Below are 27,898 nucleotides of genomic sequence, written 5' to 3'. Positions count from 1 at the left end.
CTACGCCTAAAGGTAAGAAGAATAGCATTGAACTTGGACTCACGCATTACTTCTGCAGAAAATGCATTTTTTATGCAAAGCAGAAACACTGAAGAGTGAATGAAACACAGGTTCTAATCTGCTTCCACGGTATCTGCAGTAGTTTTGTGATCAAAGGGCCAAGCAAGCCTAAAATTAAGATGCGCAGGATTATATAAGATGGAACACAAGAATTAGCAGTAATTTTTCAGATATATGCAAACAAAAGTGTATGTTATGTAATGATGATACTAAAACCAATATGGTAGGATTGTTATCAAGTTTTACTAGGTTCTAAGGCCTCTGGGATGCCAATGCTCACACTCTCTTGTTACCATTCTTGCCAAAACCAGTATCCTGCATCATTGCTACAAATTCATTGTAGTCAATGCGCCCATCCTGAAGAAAGAATAAGAATATGAAGCTAATTAGTTTGAAGTTTGATCATTCTTTATTTCCAATACTATGGTCATGTTCTTATTTATGTTCCAACAATTAATCATGCATCCTATGTATTTTCAAGATATTAGAAATAAAGTTCTGATTAGAATGATGAGTATACATTATCCTGATCAACTTCACGCATAAGTTCTTCCATGGGAATATTGCTCAAACCAAACTTCTCACAAGCCTGTTGGAGCTCTTCTTGTGTGATATATCCACTACCATCTTGATCAAAATATGAAAAAGCGGCATACATGTGATCCTCCTTCTGGACTTTGTTTAGATGGAGCATAGCAGCGATAAACTCGCCATAGTCAATGGTACCACTATTATCCATATCTGCCTGCATTTTTCCATGGAGAAGGCTATTTAATAAGGATCAGACTTGATGGTGTATTGTTAACGAGATATGATTGTTCCAGTTAAAGACTATAGCAAAGAAGCTGAAAGATAGAAGCCAGAAACATCTCACATAACTAACCCAAAGGCTACATATGTCCCAAGATTTAACAAAACAGAGAATATCAAGCCTTTGCTTCTTTCGAACAACCATGACTTTTCTGGTAGTATTCTTAGTCTAAGTTTCTAAATCATTCACAGTAGAGGCTCTTGTTTCTATTACCAGTTACCTGGTCCTAATGGGCAAAGGGCACAGCTCTTCTGTGTAAGAGGAGTCTTTCTCTATTTTGGTCTTAGCAACCGCATAAGGGATTTATATGTAATATGCTGTTGGACCTCTAATAAAAAGTTTGGAGTACTTGACTCAATACTAATATATATGATTTTGCTAATTTCATTAGAGAATGCAACTAAGAGATCAATATTTCTGATGTTACAGTGCCATTGAATAAGAAACAGCTTTGTTTTGTTCTGGTCTTGCTTTTATCAACAGAAAACAATTGTGATTGTTTGGATTTGGTTTTGAGTATGTCTTAGAAAAAATAGGTTGTACTGAGTCAAAGCAAGTAGGAAAGATATCGAACACAAAAAGTAAAAACCAAAACCAAAAATGAAAAAGGAACTTCTACATACCGCTTGCATTAAACTGTTTATTTCTGAATCCTTAAGTTTGGAACCAACTTTTTCTAAACCCTTTTTCAGTTCCTCCAGCGTAATATGTCCACTGTTATCTGCGTCTATCATTTTGAACATTTGCTTTAATCCCGCAATTTCCTCTCCAGATAGATTTTCAGCAATAACCTAAACAAAACAGCTGTACTTGGTCAAGCATAATAATACAAAACCTAGTACAACAGCAACAACAACATACCTAGTGAAATCCCACTAAGTGGGGTCTGGGAGGGTAAAGTGCACGCAGACCTTACCACTACCTCGAGGAGTAATACAAAACCTAGTAATAGTTGATAACAGTAACATGCAAGGGTATCCTTTTCCTGCTCCTCATTTTAAAATCACTAAGGAGAAATGGAGAAATACTGGAATATAGCCTTTCCACTTCCCAATTTAGAATAGATATAGTTCTCACATTGTTTCTACTCAAGATTCTCTATTGTCAAAATAAGAAATACTGCTACTACACTAAGATCAGTGATCAAACGTGTCAAGAATTGAAACAACTTACTCTGATTGCTATCTTCTTTAATTTATTCATTGCAGAAAATTGATTCAGACGAGAAAGAACAGCAGAATCAAGAGGCTTATCTGGAGCAACTCCACCTACACGGACCCATGGGTGACCTGAAATAGACAATAAACAGTTTTTCTTGCAAGTCAAAATGCATCCAAATGAACTCTTAACCAAATATAAAGACAGACAAATGAACTTAACTGTTGCATTTCTATCAATTTATGAATGTTTTTACAATTACATTTTCCCTATATATATCATAGTCTGTTAATCAATCCATCAAAGAAGCTCAGATAAAAGGTCAGTGTTAGAATATGAATAGGTTTATACAATCCTATTAGAATAGAAATATGTTTATACAATCCTATAAGAATAGGAATAGGTTTATACAATCCTATTAGAATAGGAATAGGAATAGAAATAGAAATAGGAATACTAAATAGTATCCTACTTGGTAAAGGATTGTATTCTAAGGTCTATAAATAGGGTCTCAATGTAATAATGTAGACACAACAACAATTCAATAATATTCTTTTCCTATATTTCTCACAGTCAGAATCTCTGTTAACCTATCCATCACAAAAGCTCAAAGTAGAAGGCCAGAACTTTCCTCATATTTCACAATATCTTAGCCAATGATATAGATATCGTCGTTAGGAGCATAGGCCTTGCAATAATGTATCCCAACCTGTCAACAATTTGGCAAAAATGCACACTAAAAACAAAGTTTCACAAAATGCTTGAGAGGAATTGTTCTTGGGTCCATCATTCTTCTTCCTTTAAGTGAACTTATACTTGGCAGTGTACAAGTAAATATTGATGTTCATAATTCACTTTAATTATTTTCCATCTCATGCGAGTCGCCTATATTTTGCTCCGCAGTTCAGTGGATGCTACAATGAGAAAAAGCTACTAAACTGTGACTGCTATCGAGATCCAGTGTTCAATACATTTTTCTTTTGGCATCTACAGTTTCTCTCATTAGAACTTTATTTGTCTTTCTTCATATCAAATTGGAAAAGAGGAAGGAAAAGAAAAAGAGGTTAGCAGGTACAAGAACATTTCTGCAACAAATAGCACAACCTTAATCATGTTCAACTCTAAGAATGATTTAAGAAGTATGTCAAACTTATCTGTTTCAGCAAACTGCATGACCATATTAACACAGAGAATAAAGGATGAGAAGAATCAAGCCAAATACTCAAAAATAGAAAAGTATGTCAAGAGAATAAAGGATTGGACTTAGATATTACAGAGAACTTCGTGAGCTGTCAACCGCTTTTTGGGATCTCTCACAAGCATTTTTCTGACTAGATCTTTGGCACTTTCTGATATAGCTGGCCAAGGTTCGGATACTAAGTCAAGTTCCCCTTTTACAATCTGTTCAAATATTCCTTGCTCCGTTTCTGATAGAGAAACATCAATGTATATTAGGCATCATGGTCAATATCATGGTAGCTTAGAATTATAGAAATAAAATCTCACCATCCCAAAATGGAGGCACACCGCTAAGAAGTATATAAATTATTACTCCAGCACTCCAAATATCACATTCTGGACCATAACGCTTGCGCAGGACTTCTGGTGCTACATAGTAAGGGCTTCCAACCACATCGGTGAATGTTTCACCTGGATGCAAAAGATCCTTAACTAAAGCTCTACTTATGTATCTAACAAATCATGATTAATGTTGCAGAGATGAACAATTATATGTAAATGTACCTGGTCTAAAGAAGACAGATAAGCCAAAGTCGATGGTCTTCAATGAGGACTCCTCTTTCTCATTGACAAAAAGGAAGTTCTCAGGTTTGAGGTCCCTATGCATAACACCGAGTGAATGACATGCTTCTACAACACCTACTATTACTCTTGCAAGTTCAGCAGCCTTCTTCTCAGAATAATGGCCTCTCTTTATAATCCTATCGAAAAGTTCACCACCAGCACAAAGCTCCATTACAACATGAACAGCAACTGCATCCTCATAAGCCCCAACAATCTGTACAACACTAGGGTGGCCTGCCAAGTGATGCATTATCTGAATTTCCCTCCGTACATCCTCGACATCTTCTTCAGTTGTCAACTTTCTTTTAGCAATTGATTTACATGCAAATTCTTTTTGTTGAGCTTTGTCGACACACAAAAAGGTTGTCCCAAATTGGCCTTGTCCTAATTTCCTTCCTAAAGTATAAATATCTTTCAAATTTCCGGTTTTTCGTCCTAAAACAGTATCAACTTGGAGGCCTGCACTCATTACTCGCTTAAGATTACTAGACTTATTTCTTTTGACATCTTCCACAACAATGTCGTCACTGTTTTGGGAATTTGTTGATTTTTCATCCTGATCTCCAGGTATCTGAAGATGTGGAGGAGGGGTGTTCTGGACATTATTAGAATCAGAGCCTTTTCCATCTGTCTTTGATGAATCTGCTGAATCTTTGTTCAAAGTGGGTCCGGAGCATGTATTCCCCATCAAAACATAAGATATATATTGCTCAGAAAATTAAAATCTCAACCATATTGATGAACAATAACAATGTAGAAACAAAAAATGCCCCCCCACAAACCAATGAATATAAAATTAAATTGGGAAAGAAATGTTTTTTTTTTCTTTTTTTTTTTTTGGTTTTGGGGGTGTGCAAGTGAGGAGATGTATGAATCAATTGCAATTGCATGCATGCGTTATGTGTAGTAAATACATAATTACGGTTCACATGCTAGTTAGCTATTTTCCTCATAATTAATTAATTCAATTTGGATAATGTACCATGTCAAATTGTGACAAAAATGTACATGGATATCTTCTTGTTTTCAATTATAGTATAGTAGTAATATATTACGGGGTCTTTTGACAAGGTAACTAGTAACCTGCATAAGTATGTATATATATCCTATTATTAATATTAATATTAATATTAATTCTTACCTCCTCTTAGTTGTTGTTAGTAATATTTGTCGGCTCTTTTTCTAATAAACCAGGAGGCGTGAAAGGGAAGGTAAGAATCAAACCACATTCCCACGTAGCTACCATTTCACTGTAAACCTTAGTAGGAATGCATTTACAGTTGATTAAATGATTATAATACAAAAACAACTTCATATTTAGAAGATAAATTCATAATTGTCTATAGGAAGTTTTATTTTTCTTAAATTGAGCAAAAACTTGAAATGATTAACATGAATAAACTTATCTAAGAGGTGAATATATATGCTGGATGTCATCGTAATATAAACATCAAATCTGAAATCTTTCTAATAAAATTCAGCCTCACCAAGAAAGATATGATATCAATACAAGCTCCTAACCTATCGCGACTTTGAAGGCTTACAAACAAAAGAATTACACAACCTCGTATAGTTGTATTCACCACACCACTCCACATTCCACAATAATATGGGAAGAAAAATTAACAGTGAAAAGAATCACATCACAGATGAAACTTGCTTGAATTTGACACAGACGACCTGCAATCTGCATACCGGATCCCAATTTCTAGATGTGCAAGGAAATAGTTATTGGAATCCCAAGCTATTTGACAGAGGCAACTTAGCAACTCCAACATACATTCGGCTATGATCTAGGCAACAATAGAAGGATCCTGCAAGACGGAACTTCAGTTTCAGTATTTCAGGAAAATTACCCTCAAATATACAAACAAAAAAGAAAGAAATGGCAGAGGGACGGGGGAGCACTTTGCCATCCAACATAGTGCAACTGTTCAGGATAGCACTTTGTGAGTTTATATTTTAAAATGTTACAGAGACATTCCTACCAAGCAAAAGTATATAGGTTGTCTAAGAAATATGCTCTTTACTGACTGCTTTGAGTCTAATTGTTCTCTCATTTCTTCCTCTGGTTACATGAAAGAGGCATGTCTAGTAACAGATTTCCTGCACTTTGTTTTGTTTTACTTTACATTTTTACTGGCCATAAATGTTAGCCAGAATAGTATAACAAAAACAACCTTCCTTAATTTTTTTGGGGGGGACCAAAGAGAACATATATAGCAGCATGATTCTTGCTTAAGGTACTCATTTTTTTAATCCCACCTATCATAATATTTCTTTTCATCTGTTTTTCTATCATTGTTAGTGACCTACGCCAAATAGGACAATGAATACAAATTGATAGATAGAAGTCAAAAGGTAGAGTTTTTTTGAGATAAAGGTAACAAAGTCAAAAGGTAGAGTTAGAGATACATAGGGGAGAAAAGAGAAGTGAGGAAAAACATACCTTTGCTGTCAAATTTGACAATGCAAAATTCCATTTCTCTCTCGTTTTTGTACCAGCAACTTGCCCTGCCTTGGCTACTTTACTAAAAGCACCATTCAGCCAGGCAGCTCCAGCATTAACATACCTGATCAGCTCCAAATTAATGGAAATGTAGAGCTTTAGTAATATAATAATAAGAACACCTTGTGCTTGCTTGCTTGCTAGAGTACAAGTGCTTAAACCAAAGTGAGTGGTCATGCACATTCCATCTTTACTTGGGAGATGCACTGTACTTAGTCTCTCTCCTTTTATTAAGGAAAATGCACAATGGATGCGGAGTGAGTGGCCATACACATTATAAGATGCTCATTAAAAAGATGAAATCAAGATAATCTTTGCCTCCTCAACCAACTGAAGTTTTTGAACTTTAAGACTTCTTCAGCAAGTAGGAGCAACATGCCTAATTTTCAACTTCAACTTAATGGATTAGTAGCTCAAGTTATGCAAAACCTAAAAGTTGAAGAATTCATTTTAATTATCCAATGGAAAGCTATTGATTATGGTAGCAGGACCCACAATTTATGAATAGTTTGGAATTGTTTAAGGAGATGTTGTGATGCCGCATACTAGATATTGCATAAAATGGAGCAGTAAACAGGGTGATGAAACTCGAAATTATTCAAAAAAAAAACAAAGAATGATTCAATGCCCAATGCTCTCTCAGATGTCAAATCAACAAGTCATTCAGTTCAACATTGACCATAAAGCAATCTAATCTTCTGTTCAACGAGAAAAAAACATTTCAATGCCAAATGCTCTCTCAGAAGTCCAATCAACAAGAAACATCCTATGCACACTGATGATAAAGCAATTCAATTCTGCTGTTCGATGAGATAAGGCGTAAACCCGACTAAAGAAGGGAAATGATAAAGAGGAAAAGCATGGAATGCGAAAGGACTCTATTTTCTTTCTTTTCTTTACTTCGATCAGAATGTTGCAAGGAAAGGAAAATATGTGCTATTCCCTTCTCTCAGAGACTCAGTTTAAATAAGTGGCCCCAAGGGGAAATTGGTCATCTTTTTTGCTTTATTTCCTCTTCTTTTAACAAATCAAACAAGAGTAGAGAACTTTAAAACTTTCCCTTCCTTTCTCTACTTCAAGATATAGGATAATTCGGCACATATAGCCACTTAATAGCATGCAAGATTCTCTTAGGAGATTATCTCAATAGACAGAAGCGGACAAAGAGACAAAAGAGAGCAGGTAATACTCTAGAAATCCTAAGAACCAACTGTAGCAACAAGTACAGAAAACTGCATTGTTAAAAAACAGACTTGAATCACCTAGACATTTTTAAAGAATCCAGACCTGCTTGATTTGACCGCTGATCCTGTGTCATTCAATTTCCGTTCTGCTGCCATAACTGCAGCCATCGTTTTGTCTGACACTTGAAGCCTTTGATCAACAGATTTAACTTTCTCATTTACAACAGAAATTCCAACCGTAAGCTTTTCTGTTAGCCCAACTCTTCGGTCAAAGGAAATGACTCGGGCAGATGCAGTGGCCCTTAGCTGATGTTTCTCATCAAATGCCTTGGCTTTATTCATTGCATCTTGTCTGATAGCTGAACCTTTTGCCAACACATTTGAGACAACATCTTGGGCTTTACTGATATATACTTTCCCGTTCACCCTTCCATTGCTAGGAGAAGTAGGTTTGGCCTGCTAATGGAGACAAGTGATCAAGAGATTATACAAGTAATGCAGATCACTATAAAGCCGAAAAGAGCCTACAATAAGTACACAGTCGAAACAAATATATGCCTGCAAAGTGCAGATCATAATACATGAATCCTACACCACAATATACTTGCAATGGCTCTTCCATATCTAGAAGCTCTCTATAGACACAACAATTTTTATGTTCTTGTGGACAAAAGATACCCAACTTTTTTATCCTTCGGGGTGGCCCGGTGGTTTGGGCTTGGGACTTCCATGTTGGAGGTCTCAAGTTCAAACCCCTTGCCAGCGAAAGCAAGGGTTTGCCTTCTGGGTAAAGCTTGTCGCACCTCTCCTGTGTGGTTTGCGAGCTATTGCATAGGAGAGGGGTTTTTACCCCCTGCGCACCCAAAGGGTAGCGGCTGCAGGTTGCCCTTGTCATAAAAAATAAATTTTAAAAAAAAAGATGCCCAACTTTTTAATAACTTTAAGGAAGAATTATCCACCAACTTTATTTACTCCCTCCATCCGTCCCAATTTATGTGACACTTTTCGTTTTTCAAGAGTCCAGCAGTTTAAGTTTGACCGAAAATTTGCGCATGAAATCTTCATTTTTTTTTAAATGAAATTTCTATATTTGTAAACTACATAAAAAGTATTATAAGTCACAATAATTGATAATTCAAAATGTTTAAAAGATCTATGAAAACTTACAGTCAAAGATAGACTTGTTTGAATCTCGAAATCCGAAAAGTGACACATAAAATGAGATAAGAGGGATTACTATATTACCTCAGCAAGCGGAGAAGAACTTTCTCCAGCAACATTCACGGCATTATCAACTAACCTGACTTCCTGGAAGCAATGAGTAGACTACATGAATTGTCAATATAGATATTCCTAAATTGTTATACTTTAATAACCGATATTTGCAATTATATGAATAGAGATAACACTTTCACACTTGTCTATGTAGTTACCCGAGTCTCAGATGATGGAACATAGTCTTCTTCCTGCGTAATATTTACAATCTGATCCACTATGGTTGCTCCCTGCAAAATGAGTAGAATCAGAAGGGTACTTCTCGCAAACAAACAATTCAACAAAGCAGTAGCAGTGAATATACACAAAACCAATTTCCATGTGCTTATTATTCTTCAAACAACAATGGCATATCAAAATTTTGATGTCCTATAGTAATTTGAAATTAGGAGCATCATTCCTTCATTCTCTATATTGAATAACTCAATCAATTGGAACATTGTCAAGTATGCATCATCAGTCACTGGCCAAAAGCTAAAAGCAGATTAGGGGAGGATGTAGCATATATATACACTCATTATATTTCATCAAGATTTAAGTTATAACAAAGATTTATAATATCATCAGGTTATTTAAAACCCAAAAAGATACATGTAATAGTTGGAAAATTTGTTAACTCTTCAATTACCAAAAGAGGTGCTGAAAAATACATGCTGTATAGTTGAGCCTATATTTCATGTTTAAGGGTAAAATCTACCTTTACTTTTTTTCTCCATCAGACAAATGATTAGCTAAAGAAAACAGAATCTTAAATTTCTTTCCTAGTTCCTACACCTCCTTAAATTTCTGTGAGTTTATTCCACTCCTATAAACTGTCTTCCTGTGATGCTGCTAAATAATTTACTCCACCAACAAAAGAAGGATTTAATACTTTAGTTTCAACTAAAATTGCATTCCCTTGTAGTTTAACAGGTTATAGCATGTTTGTTTATCCTTTCCCCGAGTTACAAACAATTGTAATTATAAAGAGTTACATATAGCTGATTGTGTAATTCTAGACCACAGTGCATAGGATGTAGGAATAGCTTGGATGATAAAAGCATACACGGTTATGCAAATATAGACTAGAAATTAGAATTACTGTGAAAAAAAAAAGAAAGGAAAATTACCGACAACAACAAAGCAATTTCAAGCGCTTTCGGATCTTTAAATGTAACAAAGGCAGTCTTGGATTGTCCTTGTTCTCTGCACTCAACACCAAAACCAGTGAAATAATTAAGCTCGAATATATATTATCTAAAACTCAAATACCATCACATAAAAGGTGAAGCTACTGACCGGCGAATCTCAATATGCTCAATCTCGCCGGAAAACGAGAAGAACTCGCGAACCTCTCTCTCAGCTGCCAGATCTGATACATTACCTACTCGTACTGTTCTTACCTCCTGAAAGTACATACAGAAGAAAGATTCAATTCATCACTGAGAGAAGAGAAAGAGATAAAAGAAGATAAAAATTGAAAAAAAAAATGGAGAACTCACCTGCATTATTTAATTTAAAATCTATATCTCTCAGCTTTGTTTTGCTGAGCCTGAGTGGAAGAGGAGAAGATATAAATGTGACAGCTGAGAATGTAACTGTTGTAGTTGTATAATGAAAATGGCCTTGCTTTTTCCCTCAAATATCGGCTTTGACATTCATCACTGTCGCTTTGCTAATTATTGAAGATTCCGCCTGCGGTCAGCTCAATGTGGACTGTATTAGGCATATATGTACGTCTTTTTAATCAAATTACAATTGACTCCCTATCTTTTGCGTTTCTCCCTCTTTTAATCCAAAATGTGGTTATTTCTTCTTCTTCTTTTTATTTATTTAATTAACTAATAATTAATTTAAATTTTAAAGAGATAAAAGAGAAGTTTGCTATCCTAGTAATCGACCAAGTAATTCACATACATGCATTTCAGCTCTAGTGTAGTTATCCACTGACATTGAAGGAGAAGAATGTCAAGGTCTACTTTCACGGTAAGGATTGTTGCCTAGTCCAATCCAAAAGCAAACAAGGGACGGTTCATTAAGCAAGAATTCGAGCTAAGAGGGAGGCAGTTAAATTAAGATATATATATATAGAGAAAGTTCCAAGAGAATATTTAATCATGTCAAAACATATTTATATTAATATATATAATATAAAAGATAAGACAGAGGGGGTATATGTTTAATGGAAAAAGCTGGCCCAAATCTTGTTTAAATTCTTTTCTTGTTTTTGTCAATGTTCCTTTATTAGTTCCCCCTTCTCTCCTTCTTTCTTTTCCCCTGCCATGAGACTTGCCACTTTTTTCTTTCATACTACACAAAAATACATTGCAAGCAACTTGAATAGTTTAATTAAATTGTATGACATCCATTTCTAATTAATTTTCTTTTAAGTCAATGTTTCAACGTGTTCTTTGACTTAGCTTGAACTAACATCTATGTCATCTAATTTTGATTGTGCATAAGTCGACACTTAAGCTTGTATAAAATTAAATAAATAGACACATTCGTCCTATTGGCATCCTACATGATATATAATTTTGTATCCTAAGTGGCGTCCTATGCGTATTATATTGTGTCGTGTAAGACACATGTATCTATTTATTCAATTTTAAACAAACTAAAGTGTCTACTTGTGCACATCCAAAATTGGAGGACGTACAAGTCAAGTTATGTATTATGCGTAAATAAAATGATGTTTTACTCTTTGTAATTAATTATTTTGAGTGCCTTTTTTTTTCAAATGTTCAAATCTTTTAACAAATAAAGTTGTGTAATGAACAGAAAGCAACTCATTGGTATCAAAGAGAAATAGAGCAGGAATAGTAACAAGGATGGAAATATTGGAATATGTTATGGACCTCTTTATTTCCATTGTATCATGCATACTCTTAATTATAATAATGTTATATAAATAGAAGTAATTTTAATTATATTAGTCTTTAACAATTGTAGACCTATAAATGTAGTAAGCGAATCCGGAGAAAGCAGAAACTACAACCACGATAGCTGCAACACCCAAGGCCACCTTTTTGAATTTCTTGAATCTTGATTCATTTGATACTTCATTTAAGCTTTCATTAGTACTCTTCTTTGGCAGTGTAATTTTGAGAACACCCTTCTCAAATTTGGCCTTTATCGCATCTACGTTATGATCCTTTCGTAATTGAATCTCTTTAAGAAAATTTAATCTAGTTTGATTTGCTTGACCATCTCCTGAAATCTTTACAACTCCACAATTGCTAACTTGTACCTTCAATCCTTCTTTATCCTTGAATTCTTGAATGCAAAGAAAAATAAATAAATTGAGGGATATATATTGCAATAATATTTTCAAGAGTTCTAACTAATTGTACTGTATTATTTACCTGGGAGATGGACCAAGAGAAGATCAACTCCTTCTTGATGTTGCCACTCATAAGATGGCTCAAAATGACCTTCTACTGATCCATCTAATTTGTTTTCCATCATGTAAGTGTATTTCTTCTGAATTAGTATAGTAATTTATATCTTTATATGCTTCTAGTCAACCAATGTCATGGTTTTAAGTTGTGCTACTCTCAAATTCTCTTCTTATATATAGGGCAAACATGATTGTTCTTTATAAAAAAATAAAAAAAAAACATGACAAGGGAATGATTCCTTTTTTGGTTTTGATGGTTTTCCATTTGAGTTTCTTTAATTTGTGGTTTTCCTAGATTCTTGTTTTGAGCACATGATGATTTCCTTTTTGCAAGGCAATGAAAAATTCCATAGTCACTTCTTTCGTCCTCTAAGAGGGATTTTATTGGCGATTTTCTATATTCGAAAATTTAAGAAAGATGATGAAATATGTGAATATGCTCGTATCAATCAAACTTTTAAGTGTCGTAAATTAACTTTAGAAGGTATATATTGAGTAGTATTATAGACAACTTTGCAAGTGAAGTGATAGATAATTATTTTAAATATCTCACTCAATTTTTCGTAAAAAGTATAACCGATCAAATAAAAAATAATTTATCTTTGCATAGATAAAGATTAAGTTACTTCTTTGCAAATTGAAGGTATATGAGCTTTAATTTTGGGTGTTAATTTTTTTTAACAACTTTTTCTTTAATATAAACTTAATATGACTCCAATTTCACAACAATAAGATAAAATAAAATTTGACAATATATTTTATGTGGTTTGATTTGAAGCACAAAAGTGAAACTATAATTAACATTGGATTTAAAACTATAATATTTTTTTTCGATAAAAATAAAAATGATATAAAATATTACTTATTATAAAAATCAAAATAATTATTCCCTCTGTTTTAAAAATAATAACCTTCTTTCCTTTTTAGTCAATTTAAAAAAAATGATTTCTTTCTTTTTTTTGTAACATTTTAATTTCTACTTTCCACGTGATATGTTTAAGACCACAAGATTAAAAAACAATTTTTTTGACATAACTTTAATTTAGGAATACAATTTTCTTAAACTTCGTGTCAAATTAAATTAGACAATTCTTTGTGAAACGGAGAGAGTAATACGTAGTAATTCATCAAACTATTTTAATGAAAAAAACTCTCCAAAATCTTAGCAAGACACCAAAATAGAAAGGGTGTTTTGGTTAAATCCCGTCTGTACGGTAACAAGTGACTTCTCCCTTTCCCCTGTTTCTGCAATGCCGCCGAAATCTTCCTCCGCGCCGCGGTGGGGCCGCACTAGATCGACCGCCAGAAAATCTGCTCTCGAAGCAATCGAATCCACCGGCCCGAAATCTTTTCGGCCTCCATCCACTTCCACCGCCGTGATCGATTCCCCATCGCCTCAAAAAGATAATCAATCGTCTCCCTCGATGACCTACTCTACAATTTCTAAAATCAGTGAGCATCCGGAGCAATCCCTGAACTCCCAAGTTCCAGAAATAAACACTGGGGAAACCGGAGTTGAGTTGAATGAAGCTGACCAAGTCACGCCGCCAAAAACAGTGGAAATTGAAGCTGTTGGGGAGCAGAAAGTAGGGCAGAGTGGTAAGAAAAAAGTGGTGAAAAAGACAGTAAAGATTGTCAAGAAGATTGTCAAGAGGAAAGTGCCCAAATCTGTTGCAAAGAACAGTGAAATGACAGACGAATCAGAAAAAGGCTACGCAGAAACTGTTTTGGATTCATTCGAGGTTGAAAAAACTAGCTCTCGAGGCACAATTGAACCAGAAACTGTATATTTAGAGTCTAGTAGTGCTGCTACAGTTGGTGAGGGTGGTAACTCGGAGAAGGGCAATTTTCAGCCAATAGAAGTTGAGGAAGGTATTATTGCTGTTGAGGTTATGTTAGGAAAGGATGGAATGAAGGACTGTGAGGTTACTGTAGCTAAAGGTAAGTTAGAGCTTCCAATTTTGGAATGTAATGATGCAAAGGACAATCTAGGTACCCTTGAGACAGGAAATGTAGTTGTTGATTCAGAAAAAGGTAATCTCCGTTCAGTAAAGATTGTCAAGAAGATTGTAAAGAAGAAAGTGCCCAAATCCGTTGCAAAGAACAGTAGAAAGACTGAGGAATCAGAAAAAGGCAGAGAAAATGCTAACACAGAAACTGTTTTGGATTCATTAGATGTTGAAAAAGCTAACTCTCAAGGCACAATTGAACTAGAAACTGTATATTTAGAGCCTAGTAGTGCTGCTACAGTTGGTGAGGGTGGTGACTTTGAGAAGGGCACATTTCATCCAGTAGAAGTTGGGAAATGTACTATTGCTGCTGAGGGTATCTTAGGAAAGGATAGAATGAGGGACTCTGAGGTTAGTGTAAATGAAGGTAAATTAGAGCTTCCCATTTCAGAAAGTAAAGATGCCAAGGACAATATAGGTTCCCTTGAGACAGGAAACATAGTTCTTGATTCAGAAAAAAGTAATCTTCGTTCAGTAAAGATTGTCAAGAAGATAGTGAAGAAGAAAGTGCCCAAACTTGTTGCCAGGAAAAGTGGAAAAAAGGAAGAATTGGTGAAAGGTAGCAACAATGGGGACGCAGAAACTATTTTGGATTCAGCAGGTGTTGAAAAATCTAAGCCTAGTCCTCCAGAAACTGAAAACCTAGAATCTTGTAAGGATGTCTCAGCTGAAAATGAGGAGTCAAAGAAATACAGTTTACATCCGATGGAAGTTGAGATGGCTAAGAGTGTTAGTGAGTTTGGTGCAACTGAAAATACATTAGAGCCTTGCATGTTGGATTGCAAAGATAGTGTTGTTGAGAATGATAATATGGATTCTCTTGAAACACAAATTGTAGTTCTTGATTCAGAAAAAGGTAGTCTTAATGTTTCTAGTAGTGATAATGTGGATTCGCGTAAGGATCAAAATTTGGTTCAGTTGGGAGAGGAAGGGTATAGTCAAGGCAGAGAGGAAACAAAGGAAGCTGTGGATACTAGTCTGAGGTTGAATGAAGGAATTCTATTGAGTGGGGAAATGGAGGCATTAGAACGGAAAAAGAGGCGGAGGACAGAGATTTTCATTGGGGGATTAGACAAGGAGTCAAATGAGGAGGATATCAGAAGTATCTTTGGTGAGGTTGGTGAGGTCGTGGATGTAAGATTGTTGATAAATCGTGAAACAGGAAAGAAAAAGGGGTTTGCTTTCCTCCGGTATGCTTCTGCTGCTGATGCAAAGAAGGCTGTAGAAAGATATTCCAAAGTTGAGGTAATGTCATTTGGAATTGCTACCTGTAGTCTTCTAAGTAGAACAAACGTTTGTTTAAGTAGTGCAGTTAGTTGGTTGGCTGTTTGTCTACACGAACAGCTAATAAATCAAGTATGTGGCGAGATTCATATTGATTTTTCGACAGACTATCAATTTACTGGATCCTATAGAACATTTTAAGTTTTAATTGAACTTATCTGTGCTTATCAAAAAAATTCGCTGGAAGCTTATGTAACAAATTTGCATACTCTAATATAGGTTAGAAATAGGTCTATGATTTTGGAAAGTAGGTTGTTTGAACTCATTTTTGGATACCTAGCTTTAAATGGATATGGCTGCAAATACTCTCTTTTCTTCTTTGTCGATAAGAGGTATGGACATTTCTTACTATTTGCTTAATATAACCGTACAAGTAATAAACACTATGCTTTGAGGAATAATCATGCTGTTGGGGGGTATTCTTCATCTAATTTTCATATTACACCCAAAATTTAAGGCAGAGAGAATAATATATTTTAGCTAAGTTTACTGGTGAGTCCTGCTGGATAGATAATTGCAATTTCTGCACTAAGCTGTTGTATGCGATGGACTAATGCATTTATTTGATTTTGAAACCTAGATATCTGGGAAGCAATGTCGTGTATCCCTTGTTGAGGGTAATGACACAATATACCTGGGTAATATTGACAAGAAATGGAAGACTGAAGATGTAAGCTTTACTGTTTGCTGGTGATTATTGTAATTCCTCTGGGTTAAATGACTTCTGAAGAGTTTATTTCTGGACAGGTGATTGATCTACTGAAGAAGGCTGGAATTGAAAATATTGATAAGGTCACAGTTATGGCTAATCCTAACAACATCGAGCATAATCGAGGGTTTGCATTTGTTGAACTTGAAACAAGTAAAGAAGCTCAGATTGCTTTCAGTAAACTCCAAAAGAAGGATGCTTTTGGGAAACACATGAAGGTAAAAGTTGCATGGGCACAGCCTTTAATTGAGCCAAATGAAGAAGAAATGCTAAAGGTCAGTTGTGATGAAAGGTTTTAGAATTAATATATTGATGCTTATTGAGTTGTTTACCTGAAGTAAGTGCTAAGCGATGCATGAGAAAAGAAGCTTCAATACTCTATTTTGTTTCTTCTTCTTTCCCTAGTCTTTCTGACTAACAATCTTCATCTATAATACAACTTTTATTTGATTAAAATACTTAATTGCTTCACCTTTGTCAAGGTTAAATCAGTTTATGCTGAATATTTACCTTCCTCATGGACTGAAGAAAAAGTGCGAGACTACTTCGGCAAATTTGGTGAAATTGAGAGTGTTGTTCTTGCAAAAGATCTTCCTTCCTCAAGGAGAAAAGATTTTGCCTTTGTCAATTATGTAAGCCGTGAGTCTGCTCTTGCGTGCATTGAGGCATTCAGTCATGAACCAGCTAATGACAGTGGATCCAAGGTTTCACATTGTTTCTGTAATTTACCATTAAGTTATTGCAAAAATTGCTGTGCTTATGATTATCTTCAATGTTGATTATATTTAGGTAAGCATTAAGGTATCTCTTGCTAAACCCATGCCGAAGAGTAAGCAAACTAAACGTGTAACCCTTCCTTCTAGAAGGGAACCTCGTGAGGAGAAGAAAATACGGGACCAGTGTGAGTTTTTTGAAACCTATATTTGTCAATTTGATGATACTTTGGTATAAAATTGTTTGCTTTGTGGCATAAAACCATGGATGATCCTTATTTTTTTGTAAAGAAAAGAGAGGAGATTCTTGGGGAATGAATTGCTTGATTATTACTTTTTCTGATCAGGTAAACAATTTTATTTCATAAATGAAAGTCAAAATTGGTCATATACAAGAAGTATACCCAAACGTTTAAAGAACCTACAAAATGATATGGTTCTCAAAGAAAAATCCCCCAATCATCTATTCATCCCGGGACTACATTGGTGCACCAAAAATAAATAAGGAATCAGAGACTACTCCTCAACTGCTCAAAATTCATTTCTACCCTTTCTAAAGCCCTTCTATTTCTCTGTCTCCCAATGATCCTCTTCAGACCCAGATAACAACTTTTCATGGCGTGCTCTTTCTTGCTTGATTATTATGTCAAGTAGGGTATCAAACATGTTTACGAGTTACCAATTAAGTAAAATACATATTTTTCTACTTAGATAATTACTAGCATTCTAAATTGCTACCCTTTGACCTTTAAATTTTCAACCGGCAAAAGTGGATAAGACTCTGTTTGTTTATTAAGATTAAGACATTTGAATCTTCATAAACATCTGAATATTATGATGTTGTATGAGGATACAAATAATAAATAATTAAGATCATTTATATTTTCAACATTTGAATGTTTGAATCTTATCTTTATTGAAAGTTCATGAATATAAAATTGAAAAGAAAGCACCAGTTCATCTAATACTATATCAACAAAATGTAAGAAAGATAAATTATTAGGGTGGCAGGTAGTAGTGATGGTTGATAGTGCTAAATGGCGGTGGGTTAGTTGGGTGATAGTGGTGGTTCTGGGTGGTAGGTAATGGTAATGATGGTTGATAATAGTGGTTAATGTTAGTGGTTGGTAGTGGCAGCCGATATAGTTGAGGATGATGTGGTAGTGATTGATAGCGGTGGTTGGCTATATATGCCAATGCTGGTGGTGGTGGTTGTGCTGATGATAGTAAATGGTGGTTACTGACAGCGACGAGTGACTGTGGTGATTTGGGATAATGATATTTGTGGTTGAGATGGTGGGGTTGTGCATGATAGATGGCGTGTTGATTGTAAATGGTAGCTAGTTGCGATGACGGCTGACTATGGTGATCGACAGTGATGGTGATTGTGGTTGAGATGGTAGTTGTGGGTGGTAGACTGGTAGTTGATACTTGATAGTAGGGGGCAGCAGCAATAGTGGGTAGTGATAAAAGTGGAGTAGTGATGAAATACGTTCTTTGCATAAACCCTTGAATCACTAGCATCTTAATAATATCAAGATTTTTTTTGAAGTCTTAATCATTCAGATCTATTCTAAGTCATTAAATGGTTATAACGGAAAAAACACACTTGATGATTGAGTTTTGAATGATTAAGATTTAGACCTAAAAAATGAGGCCCAAGTAAATGAAACATAGTAATATTCTTTTTCCTCAATATAATCTTTTCTTTTCCTTATGAAAAATCCTTTAACTTGTTGTGTGTCCTTTTTTTTTTTTTTGATGACAAGGGAAACCCGCAGCTGCTACCCTTTGGGTGCGCATAGGGTAAAACCCCCGCTCCTATGCAATAGCTCGCAAACCACATAGGAGAGGTAGCCCGCACTAGGCAAGCCCGGTGTGACGAGCTCGACCCGGAAGGCAAACCCCTTGCTTTCGCTAGCAAGGGGTTTCGAACTTGAGACCTCCAACTTGGAAGTCCCAAGTCTAAACCACTGGGCCACCCCAAAGGGTCTTGTTGTGTGTCCTTTAACCAAATATTTTTACTAGAGTTGGGTATCTTGTTGCAGTAATTAAGCCCATTGAAACATTATTGCATTAAGCGAATATGTCAAATTGGTCTCCAGCAAATTAGTACCAGTTGAAAGAATTTGGTAGAAACTAACATAATAAACTGAATATAGTTAAATTCTAAGCTGCATAGCCATTTCCCTTATTGTTTATCTTTAGATGACTTTGAGGTTGTCATGTTATTGGAAGTTATTGACACTGTGACACTATAATATTAGCAAATTTGGCTAGAAAGCTGGGATCTTCTGTCAAAATCTATGTTCAAAGGCTTTTTGAAGTTTTTTTTAGACTGGTAACAAAATGTATATAAATCATCAACACAAAGTGTTGGAAACCAAATGAAGTGTTTACAACAGTGGATTCAAATCATAAGTATAAATGAAGCCTTTTTGTTGCTTGTGTCAATTCTTTTACGGAAAGAGGTTTCTTCTAAGCAAACATGATACCTATGGAGTAAAACAATTGTGTCTTGATAGCAGTCGTGAGTCTCGTCTTTAATGAGTAATTCCTTTATCGTGGTTATAGCCATCTTGAAGAGGCATGAACCCAGCAAAAAGGTAAATTACATGAGAAGATATGATGAGGATCATAGAGTTGATGGAAGATCTTCTACAACCAATGAACTTCTGCACCTCTTGAGACAACAAGGGCCAGTTCGTCAGCTCCATTCCGGTTTGAACATGGGTAATTTCATATATTTCACTTCTAAAATTTTCTCTTCCTTTGCCTCATGTCATTAGACATAATTTGTTGGCCTAGCTTTCCATTTAAATGTTCTGCTAGTTGTAACTTGCTTTATTTTTTTGATAAGCTAAAGGTTAGTGTAGTGTACTTGTTCATGTGCTTTTGTATAATGACCTCCTAAAATCATTGTTGTTGAACATTAGGGGAATAGAAAGCTACTTAGAGTAGAATGGTGTGTTAGGGTAAAAGAAAAGGTCTGAAAAGCATGAAAATCTGCAATATGTCATCAGCAAGGGACCATGTTACAGCTAAGTGCCGAAACGATCTCATGAACAAGGAATTTTATTCCCAAGTAGAGCCCCCTAGGCTGGGAAGATGTGCCCATCCAATCTTATGTTGGACAGGAAGTTTATTATGCTTTTATACCCTTTCTTATTTATTCGTCTTAGAGATTGGTTTAGTGATGTCGGTTAATATGTCCTTCGGTAGTTAAAGGTATTTTGGTGAAGAGGGTCAACTGCTTCTTTAGTTACTCTAGCAGTGAGAAGCTATCAATTAAAGTGAATTTCCTTGGAGGAAATGAGGCCCTTTTTATTAAGGTGGTATTCGGGTCGGTTTGCATGTACCTACACTAGTATTCTATCGTATGCTTGCTACCTTCTGCCAACACAGGTACCGGGTAACTCTGTCCACCAACACTTGCTATATGGAAAGAGATCACCCAGCTTTTTCTATTGGTGCTGGGATTTGAGTTTTGATCTCCCATGGTTTTGCCTACTTCATTGGCCCATTGGGTTCTAAAAAATGGACTTTAGAACCTCAGTTTTCTTTTAAAACGAAAGAAAGAAAGCAGGAGCTTGAAAGTAATGTCTAGTGCCTAGCAGTGTTATCAAAAGCAAAAAGCGCAAAGAAGTTCTATGGTCTGTTGGGGTTGTGGGCTTTAGTGAAAAAAGGCGCAAAGGGAGAAAAAAAAATATAAATATATATGTTTTGTTCAAGACTAATGATTACCCAGGTGGAGTTGGGAGTCACCAAGGGAACAAAATATGAAAGAACCATGGTGCAATCGTGGTATGGGAGTTTGGGGGTTCTGTAACCTTGTAAGGAAAAAGAGATAAGAGGATGTATTTACCTTTTTATAGTTCTTATGCTTTCTACTTTGTTGTATATGTTTTATGTTTTTAATGGTTATTCATTGCCAGACCTCTGCACTTTGGATCCACCCCACCCTTTTTTTCTTTCTTCCTGTTGTATATAATTGAAATCTGTTTTCTATTATTCTTGTCCGAGAAGGCTCAGGTATTAATCATCAGTACTCGTTATCTGGAAGCAAGCGACCGTTTTCAGCTGTAGTAAGTTGCGAATTTGGTTGCATTTATGCTGCTTGCATCTCCTTATGTCCCTTCCACTTCTTATGTAGACATACTTATCTCTGAGGTACCCTCCTTCTGCCTCTGCAGGTACATAATCCACATCGTATGGATTCCAGTGGAGTTTCTAGAGTGCAGTTAGAGAGCTCTTTCCTTACTGCAAACGGAAGGTTCATACCATTGTCTGTCGTTGCTAATGGACATCTTATGCAGTCATATAAAGTAGAATAACTTCTTGCAGATACTTTACCTCATTAATATTGACTTTGTACTTTTTTTCATTTAGTATGTTGCCACGTAGTCGTGGACCTCTGGGTACACCATCTTTTGCCTATTATGGCCAGCTTGGCAGTGACCATTCACCAGGTGAGTTCATACTGCAACTAGATGGTTCTTGAGATCATTTTTGACTCACAATAGTTTATGCCTTATTGAGTATGTCTATTTTGGTTAAGTTGCCTTCTTTTTGGGTCTTATCAGGTTCAGTTTATGGGGTCGAAAGCTTTCCGAATTCTTTTCAGGTATAGAATATTGAATGATCTGTGGTCATTGTTACGGTTCACCATTTCTCATGGCAAACATTTTGTTGTTCATTGGAAACCCCAGTTATATTACATCTGGCACTCTTGTCATGCTCTAATTTATGCTACTGTTGTATGTTCTGTGGTTTTGAATTTAATGGACTGAGAACTGGGCGTGTTTTCTTTAGATAATTCATTGCTTGATATTGCAAGTGGATAGTAGTGTACCTCCCTGTTCCCGAATCAGACATTCTGTAGAATACATTTGCAATTGTGGACCAGATTCATCTTCTTTATATGAAAGTACGAACTGTGGGCCATATCCAAGTCCTCCGGAAAATAAATAAGAGGGGAAAAAAGGTTTCCAGTGTGGCATGCAGTAGCTTTCCTTGGGAAAGATGGCATGTAAACAGACTAACAGAAAGATAATCTTTTAACTTCATTCAAATGTAACCAATTCTGAAAAAAAGAAAAATTCATTCTGCTCAATGACCTAGGATTTTTATAATGCTATCCGGTTAAGAAATGGAAAGCTTGTTCCTAAATAGCATTATGTTTTTAAATATTTTCTCATATTCTTGACTAGCATGTTTACTTTTGCATAGTTACTTCAAGTGGTTTATACGACCCGATTATTCACCTGCAAAAAGTTCTTAAGCTCAGGAAACTAACTCATCAGGGAAGTACATCTCGATGATACCTATTTGACACAATTTCTTAAATGTATTTGATAAAGTACCATATATACACTATTATTAATTTATTTTAATCAGATCCTCCAGCCTAATTTTTTCTCCTTTCTGAGTAGTATTTATGGACAATTCTTCCTTTTTTTTGAACATTAAATGAAAATTGAGATGCTAGAGACTGACGTTTCTGAGTTTTAGATCGGCACACAGTTTCTGATCATTGTTTTTGTTTGTCTTGCAGTCTCATGACCGCGACCCTTATGGTGGAAATCGTAGCATATATCGTAGATGTGAGTAAACTTCTTTTAGTAGCTTATTTGGCTTTTGAAATGTTTCTTTGAGCGGTCTCAGCCGATTCATTAATCAGTATATTATGTTTGCTTCATTCTTTGAAACCAGTCCCACCTGTCCTTGCTATAAAGTTAGCAGATGAGGTGTTCCTAATGCCCAGATATGTATATGAACCCTGACTAATGCAATCATAAGTTAAGGGTCGTCTTAAATGTTGGTTTCTTTTCCTGCATGTGTTCCTTCATTTACTTTTTCTGTTAGTTTGGGTGGGTAGGTGGGTGGTCACAAGAGAGTCCCAATGAACTCTTTCCTTCCATCTAATCCATTAGTCAATATTCTTGTCGTAGTGTTTTTCTTTAAAGTTGGGAGAGCACCATTCAAATGTGGTGCTTCAACAGTTTATTGTAGATGAAGACTCAAATTTCCATGGTGATCTTGGGTTTGCGTGAACTTTCTATTAAGTTCACATTATCATACCGTCTTTTGGATCTTGTCATTTTTTGGTTGAGTTTCTTGTTAGTATGGTAGTTCCATCTTAAACACATGGTCTCCAATGTCTTGGAATTCCTCTTAAGGTTTATTTTACGTCTAAGCGCTGTTTCAACTTTAAATTTCTGCTGAATGTTATATGTAGTTGGTTGGCAGAAGAAATGAAATATAGTCAAAAGCTGCCACAAGTATCTGCTAAATGATGTGCTGATCTAATCCACTGTTGATCTTAGTTTTCATTCGATGTGATCTTTATCGTCATTCTTCATTGGTTTCTACAGATTGAAGGAGTGATCTGGGAATGCCCACTGAACTGTGTTCTAGCAAGGATCGCCATACTGACCTGTTATTTGATTCTGTCAAGTTATTTGCAAAGTTCATAGGAATGTTGAGTTGAGTTGACTCATGCTAAGGGGTTTTGTAACTTCATCCTTACATATTTGGGTGACCACCCCAGGATCCAGGTCCTTCCTGTATACCCTGCAAATTTTGGCGATTTGCCTCCTGTTAAATATAATCTATTGTCATGAATTTTCAAGTAGTATTTTTATCTTGGCAAACGTTTTAATTCTTTCTTTTTGACAAGTTCAGAAATAGTCGAGAGCATCAACTCAACTAGTGAACAGAATCTTGCTGGTCTGGTATTTCTTTGAGTAGATTCAACCATTAAAATGAGGAATAATTTTTACAATGAAAAAAATAAGAAAAAATTGGTGAGAATTGTTCAAACAGACAACTTTGACCAACTTGGTATTACGGTGTATTCGATTAAGTGTAACACCCATAAATATTCTTTCATTGAAAAATATGATGTATGATATATCCAGTCTGGAAACAGTATTTGAAGGTGTTGTTTGGTTGAGCAATTCGCTACAAATAGGCTTGATCTGCTTTTAAACTTTAAACTGTTAAAAGTACGAAGTGCCAATGCGAAATGTTGGTTTATTTTTCTAATATTTAGTATTTTAAAATTAATAAAAAGTTTAGGTACTTTTTTTTTTTGTTAGAAGTATTTAGGGCAAACCAATCGGTGGCCACCTAAAGTTGGCACTAATTTTCACTTAGACACCTTAACTAAGCTTCGTTCATTTTAGACACCTCATGTCATGTCTTGCTGTGTCAATTTGACACTTTCTGCTGAGATGGCATAGCAAGTGTGCTACACTCACTGGACGCGCGTGAGAGCCTCATTTTACCAAATTTTAATTTTTTATTTTTCTTCTTCCCCATTTTTTGGCTACCATTTTTCAAGCTTAAACTCTTGCCATGGTGAAATAAATTTGACAATGGCACAAACAAAAAGTGAATTCTAGCGCCCATAAATTTTAAGCTTAAGTACTTTCACTTATTTTGTTGTCCTTCTTCCTCCTCAAAATAATTCGAGAAAATCAACATAAATTTCAAGAAGAAAAAAACACACTAAAAAATGGCAAGAAATCATATTTTCAATTATCAAATCCTACATTCACAACTAACAATTTAGCGTTCCAATCCATTTGTATGCCTTCTCACATCATAATTACAGAAAAAGTCCAAATCAAATAGATAAGCTATATAATTTTTAGTAGAAAGTTTGGGACTCCATATTTATGCACCAAAGAACCAATTTTTCACTTGCATTGACCCAAAAATCCAAAAAAAAAAAGGAAGAAAAAAAAGAACCCCAAAAAGGTCAAGCAAATGCATTACCACATTCACCAAATCAAGCATTCAAACATCATTCTATAAGAAGAAAGACGTTCTTATCTCACAACATTCACAAAGTGATAAAAACAAACAAAAAACAGCTTCTTCTTTTGACACATTTGGGTGAGGGAGGGTCGGGGGTGGAGAAGAAAATCTGGGTGAGAGAGGGGTTGGGGTTTGAGGTGGGGGTGGGTTGTAGAGAAGACAATTTGGGGTGGTGTGCATATGATTTTCTTTTTATTAAAAGTGGTTTTTTTAAAATTATTTAGTTAAAGAAATGTCACATGTCAATGAGTCATTGGTAGTTTTTTCCTACTCAAGATTCATCATTTAATAATTATTTTTTCTATATATGCCATGTGTCTTTATTTAATTCGTCACTTTGACACGTCATCAGCAAGTGTGTTACACACATCTTACAAATTTGGCAGATTGTCGAAAAAGTGTCAAATGACACAATTGGGGATGACATGAGGTGTCTAAAATGAACAAAGCCTAGTTAAGGTGTCTAAATGAATATTGATGCCAACTTTAGGTGGCCACTGATGGGTTAGCCCAAGTATTTATGAAGTCTAAATGTTTAGATTTACAAAACTAGAACTAGGACAACGTTTGAGGTAAAAATTATTGTCTGTCTTCTCACTTTGTTCTCCAACAGACACTTGTAATGGAGTAGGTTTTTCTTAAGTTTGAATGCTTTAGTTGTTTTTGTTCCCCCTCAAATATCATTGTAACAATTAATAATTCAAGCTACTGCTCATGCTGGAAACCCAGCTAGTTCTCCTGTCAATTGTTGCTTGAATCATCTTTAACCAGATTGCAATCATTTCATCGATTTTATAAAGCACAACTTATGAATTGTTATTCATGAAGGATAACAATCATTCATGAATACTTCTAAAAGGAAAATGCTTCAAAAGCAAGAAACAGATAAAATGTGTGATCGAGGAGAGTTTATGAATTCTAATTGTCGTGATTTGTTTGCATTGCATGAGATCATCCACCAAAGATCTTATCCACATACTCCACAACAAAATGGAGTTGTAGAAAGGAAGCATAGGCACCTCTTAGAGACAACAAGACCTATCAAATTTCAAGGGCAGTTACCAAATAGATTTTGGGGTGAATGCATAGAAGCTGCAACATATATCATAAATAGAGTATCTCTCACAGTCTTGGGAAACATGTCACCATATGAACTGATGTATGGCAAACAATCTTCTTTTACTCACCTAAGAGTGATAGGGTGTTTGGCATTTGCTACTAGTTTGAGGAATGATGATAAGTTTGCACCAAAGGCCAGAAAGGCTGTGCTACTTGGGTATGCTGTCAATCTGAAGGGATATAAACTGTTGTACATTGAGTCAAGGGTTATGTTTGTTAGCAGAGATGTTATTTTTTATGAAAAGGAATTTCCATGGAAGCTTACACAATTGCCTGAGGAAAAAAAGGTCAGAGGGTGTAAATGGGTGTACAAGGTGAAGTATAAGGCTAATGGAGGGGTTGATAGATTCAAAGCTAGGTTGGTAGCCAAGGGTTACAACCAAAAGGAAGGTTTGAACTATCAGGAAACATTCTATCCTGTTGTGAAGATGTGGACTGTTAAAGTTGTCATAAGCTTGGCTACTACACATCACTGGCAAATACACCAAATAAATGTTTTTAATGTTTTTCTTCAAGGTGATTTGAATGAAAAAGTATACATGGAGTTACCTTTGGGTTTTAGGCATCACAGTGAGAGACGGATAGTGTGTAAACTCACCAAGTCACTGTATGGACTCAAACAGGCAAGTATGCAATGGAACATCAAGTTAACCAGATCCTTAGCTAATTCTGGTTTCCAGCAGAGCCATTATGATTACTCTTTATTCACAAAGCATCAAGGTGAAAGTTTGGTATTGGTATTGGTATTGGTGTATGTTGATGATTTGTTTATCACAGGGAATGATCACAAACTGATCCTTGAAACAAAGAAGGCTCTCAAAGACAGTTTTAAAATCAAGGATTTAGGGGAGCTGAGATATTTTTTAGGAATTGAGTTTGCTAGAAATGCAACAGGGCTTCTTATGCACCAAATAAAGTACTGACTTGAACTAATCTCAAACATGGGGTTGTCCATTTCTAAGCCTATCGGAGCACCTATTGAACTATTGAACTGAATCAGAAACTTACAACTACAGAATTTGATCTGCACTTTCCTCTACTGTGTACCAGAAGTTGGTGGGAAGGTTGCTTTATTTGACGATCACAAGGCCAGATATAGCATTTGCAATACAACTCCTAAGTCAGTTCATGCACAATCCCAAGACATCTCACATGGATGCAACAATGAGGGTGGTCAAGTATGTTAAACAATCAACTGGGTTGGGAATTTTTATGAGTGCCAATGCTGATAATCAACAAACTGCATATTGTGATGTAGAGTGGGCAACATGTCAAAATAACAGGAAATCCATTACTGTCTACGTGGTCACATATGGAAATTCTTTGATATCATAGAAGTCCAAGAACAGAAGTTGTGTGGTTAGTTGGACTCTTCAAAGAACTAGGAGTGTAGGTGAAGATGCCTGTGCCTACTTACAGTGACAACAAATTAGCAATACAGATTGCTGCCAACCCAGTCTTCCATGAACGTACAAAACACATAGACATCGATTGCCATTTCATTAGAGAGAAGGTTCAACTAGGATTAGTTCAACCTATGTACTTGGAAACAACAGAGCAACCTGCAGACTTACTCACCAAAGGATTAACTTGTGTGCAACATGCATATCGGCTTGCCAAGCTAGGAATGAAGAATGTTTTTCATACACCTAACTCGAGGGAGGATGTTGAGCAGCTAGTAAAATGCACAGCTATCAGTTAGCTCTGACAAGTTCGTTAAATGAACAAATTTAGTTAGTTAGAATTTGTTAGCCTGTTAGCTTGATGAGCTGATTGTATATATAAATGGTATAGTCATAGAATGAAGAGAGTTGTAAAAAGAGTTCCCTTGTAAAAGCTTTCAATGTTCAATGAAGAAGAGAGTTTCTCTCCATTGTTAAGCAAGCTGTACTTCTACTCATTACTGCAGTAACTCGATTCTATGATCTTAACAAATTATACTCCAATTTGATCTATCTTATTTCTCTATCAGAAGGATTTTCTACTGCTAGTATCTTTGCAATTGCCAAGTGTAACTGGAAAAAAAAGGCCACCATGTCGCAGTGGGTACAAGGTAATGGT

At 35.6% G+C, this 27,898-nt stretch overlaps 4 protein-coding genes across 8 annotated transcripts; 1 reads left to right on the top strand and 3 right to left on the bottom strand.

Annotated features, from left to right (window-relative positions):
- Positions 1 to 2: 2 nt before the first annotated feature.
- On the bottom strand, positions 3 to 4,618 carry LOC125866016 (calcium-dependent protein kinase 20-like). Its single transcript, XM_049546300.1, has 8 exons — positions 3,773 to 4,618; positions 3,536 to 3,679; positions 3,304 to 3,456; positions 2,045 to 2,160; positions 1,495 to 1,662; positions 581 to 805; positions 307 to 417; positions 3 to 168 (listed from the first exon to the last, which is right to left on the bottom strand). Exons 1-7 carry the CDS (start codon positions 4,518 to 4,520, stop codon positions 337 to 339), a joined length of 1,635 nt encoding a protein of 544 aa, XP_049402257.1. The 5' UTR covers positions 4,521 to 4,618; the 3' UTR covers positions 3 to 168; positions 307 to 336.
- A 669-nt stretch (positions 4,619 to 5,287) lies between these two features.
- On the bottom strand, positions 5,288 to 10,433 carry LOC125865127 (binding partner of ACD11 1). 2 transcript variants are annotated; one of them, XM_049545302.1, is made up of 8 exons: positions 10,282 to 10,433; positions 10,079 to 10,185; positions 9,910 to 9,985; positions 8,959 to 9,030; positions 8,771 to 8,851; positions 7,629 to 7,981; positions 6,282 to 6,405; positions 5,288 to 5,646 (listed from the first exon to the last, which is right to left on the bottom strand). In XM_049545302.1, the coding sequence occupies exons 1-8, from the start codon at positions 10,285 to 10,287 to the stop codon at positions 5,626 to 5,628; spliced, it is 840 nt and encodes a 279-aa protein (XP_049401259.1). In that variant the 5' UTR covers positions 10,288 to 10,433; the 3' UTR covers positions 5,288 to 5,625. The 2 variants fall into 2 exon arrangements, with proteins under 2 accessions (XP_049401259.1, XP_049401260.1); XM_049545303.1 differs by having other exon boundaries at positions 8,771 to 8,833; positions 10,282 to 10,431.
- A 1,191-nt stretch (positions 10,434 to 11,624) lies between these two features.
- On the bottom strand, positions 11,625 to 12,336 carry LOC125865648 (uncharacterized). Its single transcript, XM_049545852.1, has 2 exons — positions 12,145 to 12,336; positions 11,625 to 12,055 (listed from the first exon to the last, which is right to left on the bottom strand). Exons 1-2 carry the CDS (start codon positions 12,245 to 12,247, stop codon positions 11,712 to 11,714), a joined length of 447 nt encoding a protein of 148 aa, XP_049401809.1. The 5' UTR covers positions 12,248 to 12,336; the 3' UTR covers positions 11,625 to 11,711.
- A 1,022-nt stretch (positions 12,337 to 13,358) lies between these two features.
- Positions 13,359 to 23,506, top strand: LOC125864529 (uncharacterized). 4 transcript variants are annotated; one of them, XM_049544547.1, is made up of 12 exons: positions 13,359 to 15,433; positions 16,053 to 16,142; positions 16,220 to 16,456; positions 16,664 to 16,885; positions 16,971 to 17,082; positions 19,469 to 19,627; positions 20,927 to 20,979; positions 21,088 to 21,167; positions 21,284 to 21,363; positions 21,478 to 21,518; positions 22,449 to 22,497; positions 23,269 to 23,506. In XM_049544547.1, the coding sequence occupies exons 1-12, from the start codon at positions 13,430 to 13,432 to the stop codon at positions 23,271 to 23,273; spliced, it is 3,132 nt and encodes a 1,043-aa protein (XP_049400504.1). In that variant the 5' UTR covers positions 13,359 to 13,429; the 3' UTR covers positions 23,274 to 23,506. The 4 variants fall into 4 exon arrangements, with proteins under 4 accessions (XP_049400504.1, XP_049400502.1, XP_049400503.1 ...); XM_049544546.1 differs by having other exon boundaries at positions 13,360 to 15,433; positions 20,921 to 20,979; XM_049544545.1 differs by lacking the exons at positions 22,449 to 22,497; positions 23,269 to 23,506 and adding an exon at positions 22,124 to 22,220.
- Positions 23,507 to 27,898: the final 4,392 nt, after the last annotated feature.

Source organism: Solanum stenotomum, chromosome 5, assembly GCF_019186545.1.
Source record: "Solanum stenotomum isolate F172 chromosome 5, ASM1918654v1, whole genome shotgun sequence".
In the NCBI taxonomy this organism is placed as follows: Eukaryota; Viridiplantae; Streptophyta; class Magnoliopsida; order Solanales; family Solanaceae; genus Solanum; species Solanum stenotomum.
This window is presented reverse-complemented; position numbering and strand designations above follow the sequence as displayed.

Excerpts from the sequence above, each read along its gene's own strand:
- LOC125866016 (XM_049546300.1), bottom strand. The coding sequence starts at position 4,520 with ATGGGGAATACATGCTCCGGACCCACTTTGAACAAAGATTCAGCAGAT. Across the intron at positions 2,161-3,303 it reads GACAGCTCACGAAGTTCTCT|GTCACCCATGGGTCCGTGTA; the intron begins GTAATATCTAAG and ends TGTCTATTTCAG. Across the intron at positions 806-1,494 it reads TAAACAGTTTAATGCAAGCG|GCAGATATGGATAATAGTGG; the intron begins GTATGTAGAAGT and ends GGAAAAATGCAG.
- LOC125865127 (XM_049545302.1), bottom strand. Across the intron at positions 8,852-8,958 it reads TTCCATCATCTGAGACTCGG|TCTACTCATTGCTTCCAGGA; the intron begins GTAACTACATAG and ends CAATTCATGTAG. Across the intron at positions 7,982-8,770 it reads GTTCTTCTCCGCTTGCTGAG|GCCAAACCTACTTCTCCTAG; the intron begins GTAATATAGTAA and ends CTCCATTAGCAG.
- LOC125865648 (XM_049545852.1), bottom strand. The coding sequence starts at position 12,247 with ATGATGGAAAACAAATTAGATGGATCAGTAGAAGGTCATTTTGAGCCA. Across the intron at positions 12,056-12,144 it reads TCTCTTGGTCCATCTCCCAG|AATTCAAGGATAAAGAAGGA; the intron begins GTAAATAATACA and ends TTTGCATTCAAG.
- LOC125864529 (XM_049544544.1), top strand. The coding sequence starts at position 13,430 with ATGCCGCCGAAATCTTCCTCCGCGCCGCGGTGGGGCCGCACTAGATCG. Across the intron at positions 16,143-16,219 it reads AGAAATGGAAGACTGAAGAT|GTGATTGATCTACTGAAGAA; the intron begins GTAAGCTTTACT and ends ATTTCTGGACAG. Across the intron at positions 17,083-19,468 it reads GAAGAAAATACGGGACCAGT|CCATCTTGAAGAGGCATGAA; the intron begins GTGAGTTTTTTG and ends TCGTGGTTATAG.